This window comes from Heterodontus francisci, chromosome 13 (assembly GCF_036365525.1).
Source record: "Heterodontus francisci isolate sHetFra1 chromosome 13, sHetFra1.hap1, whole genome shotgun sequence".
Classification (NCBI taxonomy): domain Eukaryota; kingdom Metazoa; phylum Chordata; class Chondrichthyes; order Heterodontiformes; family Heterodontidae; genus Heterodontus; species Heterodontus francisci.
Window position 1 is genome coordinate 271,002 of NC_090383.1, and position 23,555 is coordinate 294,556.

At 45.6% G+C, this 23,555-nt stretch overlaps 1 protein-coding gene across 9 annotated transcripts in view; it reads right to left on the reverse strand.

Moving 5' to 3' along the window:
• The window catches only part of LOC137376165 (utrophin-like), a 904,611-nt gene that overhangs the window by 202,812 nt on the left and 678,244 nt on the right, over positions 1-23,555 (reverse strand). For all 9 annotated transcript variants that reach the window (XM_068044198.1, XM_068044197.1, XM_068044199.1 and 6 more), the window contains 2 exons: positions 9,583-9,661; positions 8,582-8,645 (listed from right to left, as the gene is read on the reverse strand). In XM_068044198.1, coding sequence (XP_067900299.1) covers positions 8,582-8,645; positions 9,583-9,661 — 143 coding nt within the window. The remainder of the gene's footprint in view (positions 1-8,581; positions 8,646-9,582; positions 9,662-23,555) is intronic.

Below are 23,555 nucleotides of genomic sequence, written 5' to 3' on the forward strand. Positions count from 1 at the left end.
TTGGCAGGTAAAATCAAGGAAAACCCAAAGATGTTTTATCAGTACATGAAGAGCAAGAGGATAACTAAGGAAAGGGTAGGGCCTATCAGAGATGTACAAGGGAACTTATGCATAGATGCAGAAGATGTGGACAGGGTTCTGAATGAGTTTTTTGTCTCTCCCATCACAAAGGAGAGGGTTGATGTAGACATTGTAGTAAAATAAGAGGAGTGTGAAATATTAGATACGATAAGCATGATGAGAGAGGAAGTACTAGAGGGTCTGACGCCCTTGAAAGTGGATAATTCACCAGGACCGGATGGATTGCATCCCAGGTTGTTAAAGGAAGCCAGGGAGAAAATAGTGGATGCGCTGAGGATCATCTTCAAATCCTCACTAGATACAGGTGAGGTACCAGATGATTGGAGGTCTGCATACGTTGCGCCATTGTTTAAAAAGGGTGCGAGGGATAGGTCAAATAATTATAGGCCAGTCAGTCTGACTTCAGTGGTGGATAAATTGTTAGAATAAATTCTGAGGGACAGGATAAACTGCCACTTAGAAAGGCATGGATTAATCAGGGATAGTCAGCATGGATTTGTTAGGAGAAGGTCATGTCTTACGAACTTAATTGACTTTTCTGAGGAAGTAACAGGGAGAATTGATGAGGGTAGTGCAGTGGATGTGTTCCACATGGATTTTACCAAGGCATTTGACAAGGTCCCACATGGCAGACTGGTCAGTAAAATGAAAGCCCATGGGATACAGGGGAATGTGGCAGGTTGGATCCAGAATTGGCTCAGGGACAGGAAACAAAGGGCAGTAGTCGACGGATGTTTTTTGTGAATGGAAAGCTGTTTCCAGTGGCATTCCACAGGGCTCAGTGTTGGGTCCCTTGCTGTTTGTGGTATATATTAATGATTTGGACTCAAATGTGGGAGGCATAATTGGGAAATTTGCTGATGACACAAAAATTGGCTGTGTAGTTAATAATGAAGAGGATAGCTGTAGGCTCCAGAATGATATCAATGGTTTGATTGAGTGGGTGGGAAAGTGGCAAATGGAATTCATTCCAGAGATGTGTGAGGTAATGCATTTGGGGAGGGCAAATAAAGTGAGGGAATACACAATAAACGGGAGGCTATCGAGAGGGGTAGAAGAAGTGAGGCACCTTGCAGTGCATGTCCACAGGTCCCTGAAGATGGCAGGACAGGTAGATAGAGTGGTGAAAAAGGAATATGGATTGCTTTCCTTTACTGGCCGAGATACAGAATACAAAAGCAGGGATGTGATGCTGGAACTGTATAAAACGCTGGTTAGGCCACAGCTGGAGTATTGCGTACAGTTCTGGTCACCACATTACAGAAAGGACATCATTGCTCTGGAGAGAGTACAGAGGAGATTTACAAGAATGTTACTAGAGCTTGAAAGTTGCAGCTATGAGAAAAGATTGGATAGGCTAGGGGTTTTCTCCCTGGAACTGAGGAGGCTGAGGGGAAACTTAATTGAGGTGTACAAAATTATGAGGGGCCTAGATAGATTGGACAGAATGGACCTGTTTCCTCTGGCAGGGAGGTCAGTTACAGGGGACACAGATTTAAGGTGATTGGTAGAAGTATGAGAGGATACATGAGGAAAAACCTTTCCAACCAGGAGTGTCAGGAATTCGCTGCCAGGAGTGGTGGTGGAGGCAGAAACTCTCAATTCTTTTAAAAGGTATCTGGACATGTACCTGAAGTGCTGTAAACTTGCAAGGCTATGGACCAGGTGCTGGAAGGTGGGACTAGATTGGGCAGCTAGTTTTTTTTGGCCGGCATGGACATGATGGGTTAAATGGCCTCCTTCTGTGCCATAATTGTTCTATGATTAATGAATCAGCATGAAGGGGACACAGACCAAGGATTATTTATGCAAGAATGAAGGAGGAAGTTAAAATGATTTTTTGTCCTCAGAGGGGTGTTAGTAAAGGAAATGCTTTACCACACTGTCTAATGATAAAATCAGTTAAAAGGGAAGAGGTTAAGTATTTTAAAAGGAAGAATAAAACAGGGCAGAGAAATGGGATGGAAGGAGACAGTTGCAGCCGATGAGCCAGATCCAGCAGAAGAATGATGGACTGAATGGTCTGCCCATATTGGAATGTCTAAGATTCGATGAATGAATTCAAAGCAAATAATAAGATTGCTTACTTGACCCACCAGACTATTTATATACAGCACAATCCTAAAGCATATTTTGCTTTGAGGTTTATTAGAAATACAGGCACTATGACCCTGAGGTGCGGACGGGGGGTTAGCGGGGGGGGGAAAGGTGGTTTAAAATATCAGGATTGAGCAACCTTTTTTTATTATTCGTTCATTGGAGGTGGGCATCACTGGCTAAGCCAGGATTTGTGCCCATCCCAAATTGCCCTTGAGAAGATGGTGGCAAGCTGCCTTCTTGTACTGCTGCAGTCCATGTGGGTTAGGAATACCCACAGTGCTGTTAGGAAAGAAGTTACCACGATTTTGGCCAGGCGACATTGAAGGAACGGTAATATAGTTCTAAGTCAGGATGGTGTGTGGCTTGGAGGGGAACACGCAGGTGGTGGTATTTCTTGCATCTGCTGCCCTTGCTCTTCTAGGTGGTAGGTTGCTGGTTTGGAAGGTCCTGCCTAAGGAGCCTTGGTGTGTTGCTGCAGTGCATCTTGTAAATGGTACACATTGCTGCCACTGTGCGTCGGTGGTGAAGGGAGTGAATGTTTGTGGATGGGGGAGGCCAATCAAGCGGGCTGCTTTGTCCTGGATGGTGTTGAGCTTCTTGAGTGTTGTTGGAGCTGCACCCATCCAGGCAAGTGCAGAGTATTCCATCACACTCCTGACTTGTGCCTTGTAGATGGTGGACAGGCTTTGGGGAGTCAGGAGGTGAGTTACTCGCTGCAGAATTCCTAGCCTCTGACCTGCTCTTGTAGCCACAGTATTTATATGGCTACTCCAGTTCAGTTTCTCGTCAATGGTAATCCCCAGGATGTTGATAGTGGGGGATTCAGCGATCGTAATGCCATTGAGTGTCAAGGGGAGATGGTTAGATTTTCTCTTGTTGAAGAAGGTCATTGCCTGGCACTTGGGTGGCGCAAATGTTACTTGCCACTTATCAGCCCAAGGTTGGATATTGTCCAGGTCTTGCTGCATTTCTACACGGATTGCTTCGGTATCTGAGGAATCGCAAATGGTGCTGAACTCTGTGTAATCATCAGCGAACATCCCCATTTCTGACCTTATGATTGAAGGAAGGTCATTGATGAAGCAACTGAAGATGGTTGGGCCTAGGACACTACCCTGAGGAACTCCTGCAGTGATGTCCTGGAGCTCAGATGATTGACCTCCAACAACCACAACCATCTTGCTCTGTGTTAGATACAACTCCAACTAGCGGAGAGTTTTCCCCGACCCGCACTGACTCCAGTTTTGCTAGGGCTCCTTGATGCCATACTCGGTCAAATGCTGCCTTGATGTCAAGGGCAGTTACTCTCACCTCACCTGTCGAGTTCAGCTCTTTTGTCCATGTTTGAACCAAGGCTGTAATGAGGTCAGGAGCTGAGTGGCCCGGGCGGAACCCAAACTGAGCAGCACTGAGCAAGTTTATTGCTAAGCAAATGCCACTTGATAGCACTGTCGACGATATCTTTCATCACTTTACTGATTATTGAGAGTAGACTGATGGGGCGGGAACTTGCCAGATTGAATTTGTCCTGCGTTTTGTGTACAGGACATACCTGGGCAATTTTCCACATTGCCGAGTAGATGCCAGTGTTGTAGCTGTACTGGAACAGCTTGGCAAGGGGCGGGGCAGGTTCTGGAGCACAGGCCTTCAGTACTATTTCCGGAAGTTGTCAGGGCCCACAGCCTTTGCAGTATCCAGTGCCTTCAGTTGTTTCTTGACATCACGCGGAGTGAATGAAATTGGCTGAAGACTGGCATCTGTGATGCTGGGGACTTCAGGAGGAGGCCAAGATGGACCATTCACTTGGCACTTCTGGCTAAGGTGGCTGCAAATGCTTCAGCCTTATCTTTTGCACTGATGTGCTGGGGTCCCCCATCATTGAGGATCGGGATATATTGTGGAGCCCCCTGCTCCAGTTTGTTGTTTAATTGTCCACCACCATTCATGACTGAATGTGGCAGGACTGCAGAGCTTAGATCTGATCCGTTGGTTGTGGGATCACTTAGCTGTCTATTGCATGCTGCTTACGCTGTTTGGCAGGAAAGTAGCCTGGGTTGCAGGTACACCTCCTTTTGAGGTATGCCTGGTGCTGCTCCTGGCATGCCCAACTGCACTCTTCATTGAATCAGGGTCGATCCCCCGGCTTGATGGTAATGGCAGAGTGTGGGAATATATTAGGCCATGAGGTTACAGATTGTGGTTGAGTACAATTCTGCTGCTGCTGATGGTCCGCAGTGCCTCATGGATGCCCAGTTTTGCATTGCTCGATCTGTTCGAAATCTATCCCGTTTAGCACGGTGGTAGTGCCACACAACACGATGGTGGGCATCCTCAATGTGAAGACGGGACGTCCGCAAGGACTGTGCGGTGGTCACTACTACCAATACCGTCATGGACAGATGCATCTGCAGCTGGCAGATTGATGAAGACGAGGTCAAGTATGTTTTTCCCTCACGATCTTACGCAGACCCATTCTAGCAGCTATGTCCTTTAGGACTCAGTCAGTAGTGGTGCTACCGAGCCACTCTTGGTGATGGACATTGAAGTCCCCCACCCAGAGTACATTTTGTGCCCTTTCTACCCTCAGTATTTCCTCCAAGTGGTGTTCAACATGGAGGAGTACTGACTCATCAGCTGAGGGGGGTGGGGGGCTGTATGTGGTAATCAGCAGGAGGTTTCTTTGCCCATATTTGACCTGATGCCATGAGACTTCATGGGTCTGGAGTAGATGTTGAGGACTCCCAGGAGAACACTCTCCCAACTGTATACCACAGTGCCGCCACCTCTGCTGAGTCTGTCCTGCCGGTGGGACAGGACATACCCAGGGATGGTGATGGTGGTGTCTGGGACATTGTCTGTAAGGTCTGATTCCGTGAGTGTGACTATGTCAGGCTGCTACTGCTTGACAAGTCTGTGGGACAACTCTCCCAATTTTGGCACAAGCCCCCAGATGTTAGTAAGGAGGACTTTGCAGGGTCGACAGGGCTGGGTTTTGTTGTTGTTGTTTCCAGTGCCTAGGTCGATGCCGCGTGGTCTGTCCAGTTTCATTCCTTTTCTTAGACTTTGTAGCCGTTTGATACAACTGAGTGGCTTGCTAGGCCATTTCAGAGGGCATTTAAAAATCAAACATATTGCTGTGGGTCTGAAGTCACAGTTAGGCCAGACCAGGTCAGGACAGCAGATTTCCTTCCCTAAAGGACATGAGTGAACCAGATGGGTTTTTCCGACAATCGACAATGGTTCCATGGCCATCATTAGACTAGCTTTTTTTTTTAAATTCCCGATTTATTAATTGAATTCAAATTCCACTTTCTGCTGTGGTGGGATTCAAACCCATGTCCCCACAGCAATACTCTGGGTCTCTGGATTACTAGCCCAGTGACAATACCACTGAGCCACCGCCTCCCCAAACTGACCCCATTTCGGCCTGCATAATAATAAAAGTGTCGATTCTGGCCCTGGCTGAGGCTCTTGCTAAAAGGCAGACAGGGCCCAATTAACATAAACTAAACACGGCCTGATGATGTCATCAGTCGCACAACATTTTTAAAAAATATCGCCTGAGATCCTGTGTGACATCTGCAGCACCCCATACCCTGCCGTTTGTCTGCCCTCCCCACACACTGTCTGTCTATGCACCCTCCGCTCAGCAACGCTGTCTGTCTGTCCCCACCCCATTGTCTGCCCGCCTGTACCCCCCCGCACTGTTAGTCTGCATGTTCCTCCCAACCGAGCTGTCAGTCTGTCTGACCACCCCACCAACGACCACCCCACCAACACCCTCCCCACCACCCGCTGTCAGTTGGCCTGTCCCCAACACCAGAGTTTGTCCGTCTCTCTCCCTCCCCCACACTGTCCGTCCCTCTCTCTCCCTCCCCCACAGTGTCCGTCCCTCTCTCTCCCTCTCCCACAGTGTCCGTCCTTCTCTCTCCCTCCCCCACACTCTGATGTCAGTCTGTCTCCTTCCTCCCACGCCATCTGTCTGCTCCCCACCTCCCCCCCTCATGCTGTCTGTTTCTCAGCAGCAGAAATAGAGCAGGTGGAACCGGCTGGTCAGAGGAGGCCTAGGTAAGTTTTACAACTTTTCCAGTTTTTAAGCTCCTAGTAGGTCAGGAGGAGCACATGTGTTCCAATGGCCTCACCTGAAAGCCTTCGGCCTTCCCTGCCTCCTCCCCAAATGCAGCCCAGAACCTTCCTCCTACTGGCTGCCAGGGACGGTTGACCGACTGTGACCTCCTTCCCATTGGTCAGGCAGTCAATCTGGTCAGCTGTTGGGCAGAAGTCTGCAGTTCTTCTGGGTTCTTCACCTGCTACCAAGCTCCCTTTCACCCTAATATCAAAGTCCAGACTCAATGCTTGGAAACAAGCTTCTCCATTTCTGAGGAAGGCCTATGCAACATGTACTATATTAAAGGCTATTCTATCGCACAAAACAACAGTTTTCAAAAATCTATCAATGATGATGTTAGAACTATAAACTAGAATCTATACAAGTAGTTCGTCTCCAAACAGGGGGCCAGGCCACAGAAGAAGCATTCACGTCATGGTCCCTATCAGGCTTTGTCTATCCTCCGAATCCTTCTACAATGCTACACCTGACTTTCTGCCACCCAGATTTCTTCAGTGCCTGCATGGAACAGTGCCGAGGGAAGGTGTAGCAACACGACAAGATGATGAAGATCTCCACACAGAAGAAAACTCAAGTTGCATTTATAGCTATGAGAAGTGTTTCACCTCCCGCTCCAGCGCCCCCACAGATTTCTGGCACCTCCTTCTCAGAAAGCAGGACTGTCCAGCTCAGGCGCCCAATAAATGCCCCTTCTTCAAGGCATCACAAATCACTGCTTTGGAAGGATCCCATCCTTCAATGAGACAATCAATTTGGTTCCCTTAACAAGAGCTGTTTGAATTTTCTGGTGCTTTAAAACTTAATTCCAGGAGGAAGTAAAAATATTGTGATTGCACATTATGAAATATGGCACGCATGTACATACAAATTAGGAGCAGGAGTAGGCCACTTGCCCCCTCGAGCCTGCTCCGCCATTCAACAAGATCATTGGTGATCTGACTGTAACCTCAACTCCACATTCCCACCTACCCCCAATATATTTCACTCCCTTGCTTATCAAGAACATTTCTACCTCTGCCTTCAAAATATTCAAAGACTCTGCTTCCACCTCCTTTTGAGGAAGAGAGTTCCAAAGACTCTCGGCCCTATAGGAGAAGAAAGTTCTCCTTATCTCTGCCTTAAATGGGCGACCCATTTAAAAACAATTTTTTTAAAATTATTTTTAAAATAGAGACCCCTAGTTCTAGATTCTCCCACAAGAGGAAACATCCTTTCCACATCCATCCTGTCAAGACCCCTCAGAATCTTATATGTTTCAATCAAGTTGCCTCTCACTCTTCTAAGATACAGTGGATACAAGCCTAGGCTATCCAACCTTTCCTCATAAGACAACCTGCCCATTCCAGGCATTAGTCTAGTAGACTTTCTCTGAGCTGCTTCCAATGCATTTCCATCCTTCCTTAAATAAGGAGACCAGTACTGTACACAGTACTCCAGATGTGGTCTCACCAATGCCCTGTATTACTGAAGCATAACCTCCCTACTTTTGTATTCAATTTCCCTCGCAATAAACGATAACATTCTATTAGCTTTCCTAATTACTTGCAGTACCTGCATACTAATCTTTTGCAATGCATGCACTAGGACACCCAGATCCCTCTGCATCTCAGAGCTCTGCAATCTCTTACCATTTATATAATATGCTTCATTTTTATTTTTCCTGCCAAAATGGACAATTTCACATTTTCCCACATTATACTCCATTTGTCAGATCTTTGCCCACTCACTTAACCTATCTATATCCCTTTGTAGCCTCCTTATGTCCTCTTCACAACTTACTTTCCCACCTATCTTTGTGTCATCAGCAAATTTAGCAACCATGCCTTTGGTCCCTTCATCCAAGTCATTTATATAAATTGTAAAAAGTTGAGGCCCCAGCATTGATTCCACTTGTTACATCTTGCCAACCAGAAAATGACCAATTTATACCTACTCTCTGTTTCCTGTTAGCTAGCCAAACTTCTATCCATGCCAAAATGTTACCCCCTACACCATGAGCTTTTATTTTCAGCAATAACCTTTGATGTGGCACCTTATCAAACACCTTCTGGAAATTCAAGTACAGTACATCCACCAGTTCCCCTTTATCCACAGCACATGTTACCTCTTCAAAGAACTCCAATAAATTGGTTAAACAAGATTTCCCTTTCAAAAAACTATGTTGACTCTGCCTGATTACCTGGAATTTTTCTAAGTGCCCTGCTATAATGTCTTTAATAATAGGGTCTAACATTTTTCCACATTTAACATGGTAGCTTTAAGAGAACTTACTTGATGTAATATGGCACTTTATTGTTGTATGATACAGCTCTCTGCCAAGGCAACTGAACGGAGGCTACAGAAATGGAAATGCAGGATTAGAACTAAAGTACGGCAAACAGATGCACAGGCCACAAGACTTTTACTACAGTGCACATCTTAGCAGCCTGAATACACATTGTTTACATAGAGCTTAAAAAATAATCAAAAAATGTAAATCTCAGCAAAACACAAAGATTAATTAATAATCCAGCCATACAAACAACAGTGCTTCACTTTAACTGTAGACTGCATTCCTTTAACATTTACATTTACACACACACGCCCATGCACAAAGCAACACCCATAAAGCCTTCAAATACTCTCTAAATGCAACACTGGAACAAAACAGAACAGTACGGCACAGGAACAGGCCATTCGGCCCTCCAAGCCTGCGCCGATCTTGATGCCTGCCTAAACTAACACCTTCTGCACTTCCAGGGCCCTTATCCCTCTATTCCCTTCCTATTCATATATTTGTCAAGATGCCTCTTAAACGTCGCTATTGGATCTGCTTCCACCACCTCCCCTGGCAGCAAGTTCCAGGCACTCACCACCCTCTGTGTAAAAAACTTGCCTCGCACATCCCCTCTAAACTTTGCCCCTCGCACCTTAAACCTATGTCCCCTAGTAACTGACTCTTCCACCCTGGGAAAAAGCTTTTGACTATCCACTCTGTCCATGCCGCTCATAACTTTGTAAACCTCTATCATGTCGCCCCTCCACCTCCATCGTTCCAGTGAAAACAATCCGAGTTTATCCAACCTCTCCTCATAGCTAATACCCTCCAGACCAGGCAACATCCTGGTAAACCTCCTCTGTACCCTCTCCAAAGCCTCCATGTCCTTCTGGTAGTGTGGCGACCAGAATTGCATGCAATATTCTAAGTGTGGCCTAACTAAGGTTCTGTACAGCTGCAAGATATTTAAAATGCAACAAAATGATGGTGCTAGGTTTCTGTAAGTCCAACTTACTGGAGAGAAAGTGTTGCGATGAAGGACCAAAATCCCGGTATGCTTCTTGCAGCTGCTTGATCCGATCCTCAACAGCAACCTATAATGATAAAAGAAGCCGAAATTGATGTATTCTGTCTAGTACTACAATGGTAAAGGAAGAAATATCACTTGATCCTCTCAGTGAAGAAAGTATTGTCAATGTACATCTTCCCTTTAAACCAAGGTTTCATTTGATGATATGCAATGTTGGCATGGCATTTATGATTCACCTTAGTCCTTACATGAGATTTGCTAAAATCTTTCGACCTGATAATGTAGATCTAAATGCACCACTGGTGAGGTGGATGTCTGCCTTGAATGGAGACACTACTTTTCTCAAAATGAATGTTTCCTTCACATAGGCAATATAGCTTTCAGGAATCATGTAGCAATATTCTGGTTTGAAAAGTGGAACAGAAGCCACAGAATTTCTAGCGGCAAAGCTTAATGCAAGAACCTACTGCACAAATTGCCACCTGCCTGCTCACTTCTTTTTGGGCCAAGAAGCAGCTTTTACTTCATCGGTTCAGGCACCGGAGCCAACAACAACTTGTATTTACATAGCATCTTTAATGTAATGAAATGTCCCAAGGCGTTTTACAGGAGCATTATAAAGCAAAGTATGACACAGAGCCACAAAAGGAGATATTCGGTCAGACGACCAAAAGCTTGGTCAAAGGAGGTGGCTTTTAGGAGTGTCTTAAAGGAGGAAAGTGAGGTTGAGAAAAGAGAGGTGAGGGGAGGATATTCCAAAGTTGGGGACCTAGGCAATTGAAGGCGCGGCCACCGATGGTGGAATGATTAAAATCAGAGATACACAAGAGGCCAGAATTAGAGGAGTGCTGATATCTTGGGTTGTGGGGCTGGAGGAGATTACAAAGATAGGGAGGGGTGAGGCCATGGAGGGATTTAAAAACAAGGATGAGAATTTTAAAATCAAGGCATTGCTTGACCGGGAGCCAATGTAGGTCAGTGAGCACATGGGTGAGAGGGGAACGGGTCTTGGTGCAAGTTAAGACACGGACAGCAGAGCTTTGGATGACCTCAAGTTTATTGAGAGTAAAATGTGTGAGACCAGCCAGGAGTGCATTGGAATAGTCAAGTGTAGAGGCAACCAAGGCCTGAATGAGGGTTTCAGCAGCAGATAAGCTGAGGCAAGGGCAAAGGTGGGCGATGCTATGGAGGTGGAAATAGGCAGACTTTGTGATGGTATGAATATGAGGTTCGAAGCTCATCTTTGGATCAAATGTGACACCAAGCTTATGAACAGGCTGGCTTAATCTCAGACTGTTGCCAAGAGAGGGTTGCAGTCAATGGGTAGGGAACAGAGTTTGGAGCGGGGACCGAAAACAATGACTTCAGTCTTCCCAACATTTAGTTGGAGGAAATTTCTGCTCGTCCAGTACTGGATGTTGGATAAGCAGTCTGATAATTTAAACAGTGGAGGAATTGAGAGAAGTGGTGGTGAGGTAGAGCTGAGTGTCGTCAGCATACATGTGAAAGCTATTGCCGTGCTTTTGGATGATGGTGCTGAGGGGCAGCATGTAGTCGAGAAATAGGAGGGGGCCAAGGACAGGTCCTTGGGGAACACCAGAGATAATGGTGCATGAGCAGGAAGAGAGGCCATTGCAAGTGATTCTCTGGCTACAGTTACATGGATAAGAATGGAACTAGGTGAGGGTAGACCCACCCAACTGGACGACAATAGAGAACGTTGGAGGAGGATGGTGTGGTCAATGGTGTCAAAGGCTGCAGACAGGTCGAGAAGGAGGAGGAGGGAAAGTTTACCTTTGTCACAGTCACATAGGATATCATTTGTGACTTTGATAAGCGCTGTTTTGGTACCATGGCAGGGGCGGAAACCTGATTGGAGGGATTCAAACAGAGTTCCAGGAAAGATGGGAATGGATTTAGGAGGCGACAATATGTTCAAGGACTTTGGAGAGGAAGGGGGGTTGCAGAGGGGACCGTGGGGGTTAAGGGTTGGTTTTTTGAGAAGAACGGTGATGAAGGACACCATCTACGTAGTTCTGATTGAGAAAGCCGACGCTGAAACTCCTGCATATTCTAAACAAGACAGATTTATGTATCACCCCTCATGTCATAGTCATACAGCACAGAAACAGGCCCTTCGGCCCATTGTATCTGTGCCGGCTATCAAGCACCCAACTATTCTAATCCCATTTGCCAGCACTTGGCCAGCAGCCTTGTATGCTATGGCGTTTCAAGTGCTCATCTAAATACTTTTTAAATGTTGTGAGGGTTCCTGCCTCTACCACCTCTTCAGGTAGTGCGTTCCAGATTCCAACCACCCTCTGGGTGAAAATTTTTTTCCTCAAATCCCCTCTAAACTTCCTGACCCTTACCTTAAATCTAAGCCCCCTGGTTATTGACACCTCTGCCAAGGGAAAAAGTTTCTTCCTATCTAACCTATCAATGCCCCTCATAATTTTGTATACCTCAATCATGTCCCCCCTCAGCCTTCTCTGTTCTAAGGAAAACAACCCTAGTCTTTTCAGTCTCTCTTCATAGCTGAAATGCTCCAGCCCAGGCAGCATCCTGGTGAATCTCCTCTGCACCCTCTCCATTGCAATCACATCCTTCCTATAGTGTGGTGACCAGAACTGTACACAGCACTCCAGCTGTAACCTAACTAGTGTTTTATACAGCTCCATCATAACCTCCCTGCTCTTATATTCTATGCCTCGGCTGATAAAGGCAAGTATCCCATATGCCTTCCCAACCACCTTATCTACCTGTGCTGCTGCCTTCAGTGATCTATGGACAAGTACACCAAGATCCCTCTGACCTTCTGTACTTCCTAGGGTCCTACCATCCATTGTATATTCCCTTGCCTTGTTAGTCCTCCCAAAATGCATCACCTCACATTTCTCAGGATTAAATTCCATTTGCCACTGCTCTGCCCATCCTACCAGCCCATCTATATTGTCTTGTAATCTAAGGCTTTCCTCCTCACTATTTATACCACCACTAATTTTCGTGTCATCTGCGAACTTACTCATCATACCTCCTATATTCACGTCTAAATCATTAATGTACACTACAAACAGCAAAAGTCCCAGCATCGATCCCTGCGGTACACCACTGGTCACAGGCTTCCACTCGCAAAAACAACCCTCGACCATTACCCTCTGTCTCCTGCCACTAAGCCAATTTTGGATCCACTTTGCCAAATTGCCCTGGATCCCATGGGCTCTTACCTTCTTAACCAATCTCCCATGCGGGACCTTATCAAAAGCCTTACTGAAGTCCATGTAGACTACATCAACTGCTTTACCCTCATCTACACATCTAGTCACCACCTCGAAAAATTCAACTAAGTTAGTTAGACACGATCTCCCCCTGACAAAGCCATGCTGACTATCCCTGATTGATCCCTGCCTCTCCAAGTGGAGATTTATCCTGTCCCTCAGAATTTTTTCCAATATTTTCCCAACCACTGATGTTAGACTTACCGGCCTGTAATTACCTGGTTTATCCCTGCTCCCTTTATTGAATAATGGTACCACATTCGTTGTCCTCCAGTTCTCTGGTACCTCTCCTGTGGCCAGAGAGGATTTGAAAATTTGTGTCAGAGCTCCTGCTATCTCCTCCCTTGCCTCACGTAACAGCCTGGGAATTTATCCACTTTTAAGCCTGCTAAAACAGCTAATACTTCCTCCCTTTCAATGCGAATATGTTCAAGTATATCACAATCTCCCTCCCTGATCTCTACACCTACATCGCCCTTCTCCATAGTGAACACGGATGCAAAGTAATCATTTAAAACCTCACTCATGTCCTCCGGCTCCACATGCAGATTGCTACTTTAGTCCCTCATGGGCCCCACTCTTTCCCTGGTTATCCTCTTGCCCTTAATATACTTATAATATGCCTTAGGATTTTCCTTTATCTTGCCCGCCAGTGTTTTATCATGTCCCCTCTTTACTCTCCTAATTACTTTTTTTTTTAAGTACCCACCTACACTTTCTATACTCCTCTAATGCCTCCGCTGTTTTCAGCGCTCGGAATCTGCCATAAGCCTCCTTTTTTTTCCTGATCCAATCCTCTATATCCCTTGACATTCAGGGTTCCCTGGACTTGTTGGTCCTACCCTTCACCTTGACGGGTACATGTTGGCGCTGAACTCTCACTCTTTCCTCTTTGAATGACTCCCACAGGTCTGATGTAGACTTTCCTACAAGTAGCTGCTCCTAGTCCACTCTGGCCAGATCCTGTTTTATCATATTGAAATTGGCCTTCCCCCAATTCAGTACCTTTATTTCTGGCCCGTCTTTGTCCTTTTCCATAATTACCTTAAATCTTACAGAGTTATGGTCACTATCCCCGAAATGCTCCCCCACTGACACGTCTACCACTTGTCCAGCTTCATTCCCTAGGATTAGGTCCAGTACTACCCCTTCTCTTGTAGAACTTTCTACGGACTGGCTCAAAAAGTTCTCCTGTATGCACTTTAAGAATTCCGCCCCCTTTAAGCCTTTTACACTAAGACTATCCCAGTTAATATTAGGTAAGTTGAAATCCCCTACTATTATTACCCTATTATTTTTACACCTCTCTGAGATTTGCCATATGTTCTACCCACATGATCTCATTTGAGGAACCTTTAAAGATATCGTCCCTCCTTAATGCAGTAATTGACTCCTTGATCAACAGTGCAATACCACCACCTCTTTTATCCCTGTCACGCCTGATGATTCTATACCCTGGAATAATGAGCTGCCAGTCCTGCCCCTCCCTCAACCATGTCTCTGTGATAGCAATAATATCATAATGCCATGTGCTAATCAATGCCCTCAATTTATCTGCCTTACTAGTAAGACTCCTTGCATTAAAATAGATGCAATTCAGCCTTGTATTTTTCACTTGTGCCTTAACAGGTCGATATTTGCACTGCCTTCCAGACTGACTCTGTTTCTCTTCTATATTTGACTGTGCATCACCCCTTACTGTACCTCCACTCTGTATCTCATCCCCCTGCCAAATTAGTTTAAACCTCCCCACCAACAGCACTAGCAAACCTCCCAGCAAGGATGTTGGTCCCGTTCCGGTTCAGGTGCCACCTTTGCCAGAAACAGTCCCAGTGATCCAGGAAACTAAAGCCCTCCCTCCTGCACCATCGCCTCAGCCACGTATTCATCTGCTCTATCCTCCTATTCCTATACTCACTATGTGAAACATAAAATTTCAGAGTGTTTATGAAGGGGAAAATGAACACCAAATAAACCAAAAAAGGAATATGTAAGGGGTTGGGGATAGCAAAGTCTTTTAGGAGGTTTTTGAAGATGGGGAGGGGGGCAGGGGCAAGCTAACAAAGCAGAGAAGTCCAAAGATCAAGTTGTAGTGAGTGAAAGATCAGCCGTGCAGAAAAATTGTGGAGGGCTTTGAAGATAAAAACGAGAATCTTGAAGTCAATTTGCTATGGCACAAGGAATCAGTGCTGCTTATCAAGGGCAGGGCAGGGGCAATACTTGGGCTTCACATTATGTGGGTGAAGATAAGCCAAAAACAACTTGCATTTATATGGTGGCTTTAACATAATAAAACATCCCAAGGCACTTCACAGGAGCATTGTGGAACAAAATAGGACACCGAGCCACATAGAGAGATATTAGGCCAGTACTGGATGTCAGACAAGCAGACAGACAATTTAGGGATGGAAGAGGAGGTCAAGAGAAGTGGTGAGGTACAGCTGTGTATCGCCAACATACAAAGAGGACAAAGGGACTGCAAAGAGGTATGGACAGGTTGAGTGTGTGGGCAACAAGGTGGCAGATGGAGCATAACTATTTACTTTGGTTGTAAGAATAGAAGAGCAGAATTTTTTTTTTTTAAAAGGTGTGAAATTTGTAAATGTTGATGTCAGACTTGGGTATACTCGTACAAGGAACACAAAGAGTTAGCAGGTAGGTATAGAAAGCAATTAGGAAAGCAAATGGTGTGTTCACCTTTATCCAGGGAGAAGACTCGGAGGGCAGAATTCCGGTGCGGTAAGTTACCTCGGGTGAAAAAAAAAACTGAAAAAAAAACTGAAAAAAAACTAAAAAAAAACTGAAAAAGTGACATCACAGGAAAGCTGTGACGTGATTGGCTGGTAGGGAATCTGTACTGAATTTGAAAATAAAAGGTTGATTAAAATTGATTAAAACCCTAATTAGCTAATTAATTAATAAGTAGAGGAGTAACTAAACCGAAGGGAGGAGATTACTGTATTTAGCATTTAATATTTACAGCAGAAATCTAACACGAGGGACCATATAGTTAATTGTAACTTAATTTAGTAAGGATTTAATAAGTATTTAATTATTTATTTTAAATTAATTTATTAATTAGTGCTAGAAATGTCACTAAGAGGGGAAAAGTGCTTCACCTGTGAGATGTGGGAGGTCCATGATGCTTCCAGTGTTCCGGACGACGACATCTGCAGGAAGTGTACCCAGTTGCAGCTCCTCACAAACCGCATGGATCGGTTGGAGCAGCAATTGGATGCACTGAGGAGCATGCAGGTGGCAGAAAGCATCATAGACAGGAGTTTTAGAGAAGTGGTTACACCCAAGGTGCAGGCAGATAGATGGGTGACCGCTAAAAGGGGCAGGCAGACAGTGCAGGAATATCCTGTGGCTATCCCCCTCTCTAACAAGTATACCATTTTGGATACTGTTGGGGGGGATGGCCTATCAGGGGAAAACAACAGCAGCAGCAGCCAGAGCAGTGGCACCACGGCTGGCTCTGTTCAGAAGGGAGGGCAAAGCGCAGATGAGCAATAGTTATAGGGGACTCTATAGTCAGGGTCACAGATAGGCGCTTCTGTGGACGTGAAAGAGACTCCAGGATGGTATGTTGCCTCCCTAGTGCCAGGGTCAAGGATGTCTCTGAACGGACAGGGGGCATTCTGAAGGGGGAGGGTGAACAGCCAGAGGTTGTGGCACACATCGGTACTAACGACATAGGGCAGGAAGAGTGACGAGGTCCTGCACGGGGAGTTCAGGGAGTTAGGTAGAAAGTTAAAAGACAGGACCTCGAGGGTTGTAATCTCGGGATTACTCCCTGTGCCACGTGCCAGTGAGGCTAGAAATAGGAAGATAGTGCAGCTAAACACGTGGCTGAACAGCTGGTGTCGGAGGGAAAGTTTCAGATATCTGGATCATTGGGATCTCTTCCGGGACAGGTGGGACCTATACAAGAAGGACGGGTTGCATCTAAACTGGAGGGGCACAAATATCCTGGCTGCGAGGTTTGCTAGCGTCACTCGGGAGGGTTTAAACTAGTGTGGCAGGGGGGTGGGAACCAGAGCAGTAGGACAGCAGGTGAAATAACTGAGGGGGAACTAGTAAATAAGGTCAGTAAGACTAAGAGGAAGAGCAGGCAGGGAGATGTTGCTGAGCACAGCACGACTGGTGGTCTGAAGTGCATTTGTTTCAATGCGAGAAGTATAACAGGTAAGGCAGATGAACTTAGAGCTTGGATTAGTACTTGGACCTATGATGTTGTTGCTATAACAGAGACTTGGTTGAGGGAAGGACAGGATTGGCAGCTAAATGTTCCAGGATTTAGAAGCTTCAGGCGGGATAGAGGGGGATGTAAAAGGGGTGGGGGAGTTGCGTTACTGGTTAAGGAGAATATCACAGCTGTACTGCGGGAGGGCACCTCGGAGGGTTAATGCAGCGAGGCAATATGGGTAGAGCTCAGGAATAGGAAGGGTGCAGTCACGATGTTGGGGGTTTACTACAGGCCTCCCAACAGCCAGCGGGAGGTAGAGGAGCAGATATGTAGACAGATTTTGGAAAGATGTAAAAGTAACAGGGTTGTCGTGGTTAGTGATTTTAACTTCCCCTATATTGACTGGGACTCAATTAGTGCTAGGGGCTCAGATGGGGCAGAATTTGTAAGGAGCATCCAGGAGAGCTTCTTGAAACAACATGTATATAGTCCAACTGGGGAAGGGGCCGTACTGGACCTGGTATTGGGGAATGAGCCCGGCCAAGTGATTGAAGTCTCTGTCGGGGAGCATTTCGGGAACAGTGACCATAATTCCGTAAGTTTTAAGGTACTTGTGGATAAGGATAAGAGTAGTCCTCGGGTGAAGGTGCTAAATTGGGCGAAGGCTAATTATAACAATATTAGGTAGGAACTGAAGAATTTAGATTGGGGGTGGCTGTTTGAGGGTAAATCAACATCTGACATGTGGGAGTCTTTCAAAGGTCAATTGATTAGAATCCAGGACCGGCATGTTCCTGTGAGGATGAAGGATAAGTTTGGCAAGTTTCGGGAACCTTGGATAACGAGGGATATTGTGAGCCTAGTCAAAAAGAAAAAGGAAACATTTGTAAGGGCTAGAAGGCTGGGAATGGACGAAGCCCTTGAGGAATATAAAGAAAGTAGGAAGGAACCTAAGCAAGGAGTCAGGAGGGCTAAAAGGGGTCATGAAAAGTCATTGGCAAACAGGATTAAGGAGAATCCCAAGGCTTTTTATATGTATATAAAGAGCAAGAGGGTAACCAGGGAAAGGGTTGGCCCACTCAAGGACAGAGGAGGGAATCTATGCGTGGAGCCAGAGGAAATGGGCGAGGTACTAAATGAGTACTTTGCTTCAGTATTCACCAAAGAGAAGGACTTGGTGGAAGAGGAGTCCAGGGAAGGGAGTGAAGATAGTCTGGGTCATGTCGTTATCAAAAAGGAGGTGGTGTTGGGCATCTTGCAAAGCATTAAGGTAGATAAGTCCCCAGGGCCTGATGGGATCTACCCCAGAATACTGAAGGAGGCAAGGGAAGAAATTGCTGGGGCCTTCACAGAAATCTTTGTATCCTCATTGGTTACAGGTGAGGTCCCAGAGGACTGGAGAATAGCCAATGTTGTTCCTTTTTTTAAGAAGGGTAGCAAGGATAATCCAGGAAATTATAGGCCAGTGAGCCTTACGTCAGTGGTAGGGAAATTATTAGAGAGGATTCTTCGGGACAGGATTTACTCCCATTTGGAAACAAATGAACTTATTAGCGAGAGACAGCATGGTTTTGTGAAGGGGAGGTCGTGTCTCATTAACTTGATTGAGTTTTTTGAGGAAGTGACGAAGATGATTGATGAAGGAAGGGCAGTGGATGTTGTCTATATGGACTTCAGTAAAGCCTTTGACAAGGTCCCTCATGGCAGATTGGTACAAAAGGTGAAGTCACACGGGATCAGAGGTGAGCTGGCAAGATGGATACAGAACTAGCTCGGTCATAGCAGACAGAGGGTAGCAGTGGAAGGGTGCTTTTCTGAATGGAGGGATGTGACTAGTGGTGTTCCGCATGGATCAGTGCTGGGACCTTTGCTGTTTGTAGTATATATAAATGATTTGGAGGAAAATGTCGCTGGTCTGATTAGTAAGTTTGCGGACGACACAAAGGTTGGTGGAGTTGCGGATAGTGATGAGGATTGTCAGAGGACACAGCAGGATATAGATTGGTTGGAGACTTGGGTGGAGAAATGGCAGATGGAGTTTAATCCGGACAAATGTGAGGTAGTGCATTTTGGAAGATCTAATACAGATGGGAAGTATACAGTAAATGGCAGAACCCTTAGGAGTATTGACAGGCAGAGAGATCTGGGTGTACAGGTCCACAGGTCACTGAAAGTGGCAACGCAGGTGGATAAGGTAGTCAAGAAGGCATATGGCATGCTTGCCTTCATCGGTCGGGGCATAGAGTATAAAAATTGGCATGTCATGCTGCAGCTGTACAGAACCTTAGTTAGGCCACACTTGGAATATTGCGTGCAATTCTGGTCGCCACACTACCAGAAGGATGGGGAGGCTTTGGAGAGGGTACAGAAGAGGTTTACCAGGATGTTGCCTGGTCTGGAGGACATTAGCTACGAGGAAAGGCTGGATAAACTCGGATTGTTTTCACTGGAACGACGGAGGTGGAGGGGCGACATGATAGAGGTTTACAAAGTTATGAGCGGCATGGAAAGAGTGGATAGTCAGAAGCTTTTTCCCAGGGTGGAAGAGTCAATTACTCGAGGACATAGGGGCAAAGTTTAGAGGGGATGTGTGAGGCAAGTTCTTTACACAGAGGATGGTGAGTGCCTGGAACTTGCTGCCGGGGGAGATGATAGAAGCACTTACGATAGCGACGTTTACGAGGCATCTTGACAAATACATGAATAGGATGAGAATAGAGGGATACAAAGAACAAAGAAAATTACAGCACAGGAACAGGCCCTTCGGCCCTCCAAGCCTGCGCCGATCCAGATCCTCTATCTAAACCTGTCGCCTATTTTCTAAGGGTCTGTATCTCTTTGCTTCCTGCCCATTCATGTATCTGTCTAGATACATCTTAAAAGACGCTATCGTGCGCGCGTCTACCACCTCCACTGGCAACGCGTTCCAGGCACCCACCACCCTCTGCGTAAAGAACTTTCCACGCATATCCCCCCTAAACTTTTCCCCTCTCACTTTGAACTCGTGACCCCTAGTAATTGAATCCCCCACTCTGGGGAAAAAGCTTCTTGCTATCCACCCTGTCTATACCTCTCATGATTTTGTACACCTCAATCAGGTCCCCCCTCAACCTCCGTCTTTCTAATGAAAATAATCCTAATCTACTCAACCTCTCTTCATAGCTAGCGCCCTCCATACCAGGCAACATCCTGGTGAACCTCCTCTGCACCCTCTCCAAAGCATCTGCATCCTTTTGGTAATGTGGTGACCAGAACTGCACGCAGTATTCCAAATGTGGCCGAACCAAAGTCTTATACAACTGTAACATGACCTGCCAACTCTTGTACTCAATACTCCGTCCGATGAAGGAAAGCATGCTGTATGCCTTCTTGACCACTCTATTGACCTGCGTTGCCACCTTCAGGGAACAATGGACCTGAACACCCAAATCTCTCTGTACATCAATTTTCCCCAGGACTTTTCCATTTATTGTATAGTTCACTCTTGAATTGGATCTTCCAAAATGCAACACCTCGCATTTGCCCGGATTGAACTCCATCTGCCATTTCTCTGCCCAACTCTCCAATCTATCTATATTCTGCTGTATTCTCTGACAGTCCCCTTCACTATCTGCTACTCCACCAATCTTAGTGTCGTCTGCAAACTTGCTAATCAGACCACCTATACTTTCCTCCAAATCATTTATGTATATCACAAACAATGGTCCCAGCACGGATCCCTGTGGAACACCACTGGTCACACGTCTCCATTTTGAGAAACTCCCTTCCACTACTACTCTCTGTCTCCTGTTGCCCAGCCAGTTCTTTATCCATCTAGCTAGTACACCCTGGACCCCATGCGACTTCACTTTCTCCATCAACCTACCATGGGGAACCTTATCAAACGCCTTACTGAAGTCCATGTATATGACATCTACAGCCCTTCCCTCATCAATCAACGGTCCCCAGAAGTGCAGAAGGTTTTAGTTTAGACAGGCATCAAGATCGGCGCAGGCTTGGAGGGTCGAATGGCCTGTTCCTGTGCTGTACTGTTCTTTGTTATTGCAAGGGAATTGGAGTACAAGAATAAAGAAGTTTTGCTACAGTTGTACAGGGCTTTGGTGAGACAACACCTGGAATACTGTGTGCAATTCTGGTCTCCATATTTAAAGGAAGGATACATCTGCATTGGAGGCAGTACAGCGAAGGTTCGCTAGATTGGTCCCTGGGATGAGAGGGTTGTCCTATGATGAGAGGCTGAGAAAATTGGGTCTATATTCTCTGGGGTTTAGAAGAATGAGGTGCTCTCAATGAAACATTCAAAATTTCAAGGGGCTTGACAGAGTTAATACTGAGATATCGTTTCCACTGGCTGGGGAATCTAGAACACGGGCACACAGTCTCAGGATAAGGGGCCGATCACTTAGGACTGAGATTAGGAGAAAGTTTTCACTCAAAGGGTTGTGAATTTTTGGAAATCTCTACCCTCGAGGGTTGTGGATGCACCATCATTGAATATATTTAAGGTTCAGATAGGCAGATTTTTGGTCTTTCAAGGAATCAAGGGATATGGGGAACAGGCGGGAAAGTGGAGTTGAAGCCCAGGATTAGCCATGATCATATGGCATGGCGGAGCAGGCTCAACAGACCGTATGGTCTACTCCTGCTCCTATTCCTTATACTTTTATGTTCCTATTGATATGAAACTGATGCCATATACCAGATGACAATGCTGAAGGACAGCAAGTTGATGAGAAAAAGGAGGGGGCCAAGGATAATTCCTTGGGAACACCAGAAGTACAGTGTGGGAGTGAGAGGAGAAGCCATTGCAGGTGATTCTCTGGCTACAAAAGGATAGAATGAATGAAACCAGGCAGGTGCAATCCCACCCAGCCAGGTAGTGGTGGAGAGGCATTGGAGTAGAATTTCATGGTGAACTTTGTCAAGGCTGCAGACAGGTTGAGGAGGATGAGGAGGGATTTTCACAGCAGAATCCAATCTTGTCCTTACCCAACACCCACATATGCATCATTTCCTGCAGGGAGCTCTGGACAGAGATCAGGGAGCAAACTATAGACAGATTTTACCTGTTTGTGGTCTGGGAATAATGAGGAGAATAATGAGCACCAGATGCCACACTGACTCAGTCAGCTACTGGCACAGACCAAGACTGAAACTATTTTTCCAATAAAACCTTTCATAAAGCTTTTTGGGTTGAAGAAAATTTTCAAATGCTGAACTGTTGAGCTTCAATAAAACCTGTCCAATCAAAAGAAATTCATGCAACTGATATAATTTTAGGCCACTTCTCCCTTCTATAAATCAAGTAGACTTTTTTGGTAATTGTTTGAAGCATGTCCTTTTCAGGGACTTAAACAGTATATGAGAAACTACTTTAACACTGAAGTGCCCAGCAATTATCACAATAGTCTGCCTCCAAATGCTTATGAATAGGCGCTAAAAGAAGTCTGCCCATTAAAATGTCACAGAAAACTAGTATATCATTTGTGACTTTGGTAAGCATAGTCTTGACACCATGATGGGGACGGAAACCAGATTTGAGGATTTCAAACAAGGAGTTCAAATAAAGATGTGCACGGATTTGGGAGGTGACCACATGATCAAGGATTTTGGAGAGGAAAAGGAGATGCGAGATGCAGCAGTAGTTTCCAGGTACGGAGAAGTCAAGCGTTGGATTTTTGAGGAGCAGGGTGACGATGACAGATTTGAAGGAGAGGGGGACAGTACCTTGTGTATACAGAGTTCAATTTGGATTTTGCCTGCCAGCAAGTGCCTGTATGGAACACCCTCATCAGTAATGTAACAAGCTATAAAGTATCTCCTTTGTTTTGGAGAATAAAAGAATGACTAGAGTTAGATTAGGGCCAATCAAGGATAGTAGTGGGAAGTTGTGTGTGGAATCAGAGGAGGTAGGGGAAGTGTTAAATGAATATTTTGCATCAGTATTTACAGTAGAGAAAGAAAATGTTGTCGAGGAGAATACTGAGATTCAGACTACTAGGCTAGATGGGATTGAGATTCACAAGGAGGAGGTGTTATCAATTTTGGAAAGTGTGAAAATAGATAAGTCCCCTGGGCCAGATGGGATTTATCCTAGGATTCTCTGGGAAGCCAGGGAGGAGATTGCAGAGCCTTTGTCCTTGATCTTTATGTCATCATTGTCGACAGGAATAGTGCCGTTAGACTGGAGGATAGCGAATGTTGTCCCCTTGTTCAAGAAGGGGAGTAGAGACAGCCCTGGTAATTATAGACCTGTGAGCCTTACTTCGGTTGTGGGTAAAATGTTGGAAAAGGTTATAAGAGACAGGATTTATAATCATCTTGAAAAGAATAAGTTCATTTGCGATAGTCAGCACGGTTTTGTGACGGGTAGGTCGTGCCTCACAAACCTTATTGAGTTTTTCGAGAAGGTGACCAAACAGGTGGATGAGGGTAAAGCCGTGGATGTGGTGTATATGGATTTCAGTAAGGCGTTTGATAAGGTTCCCCAT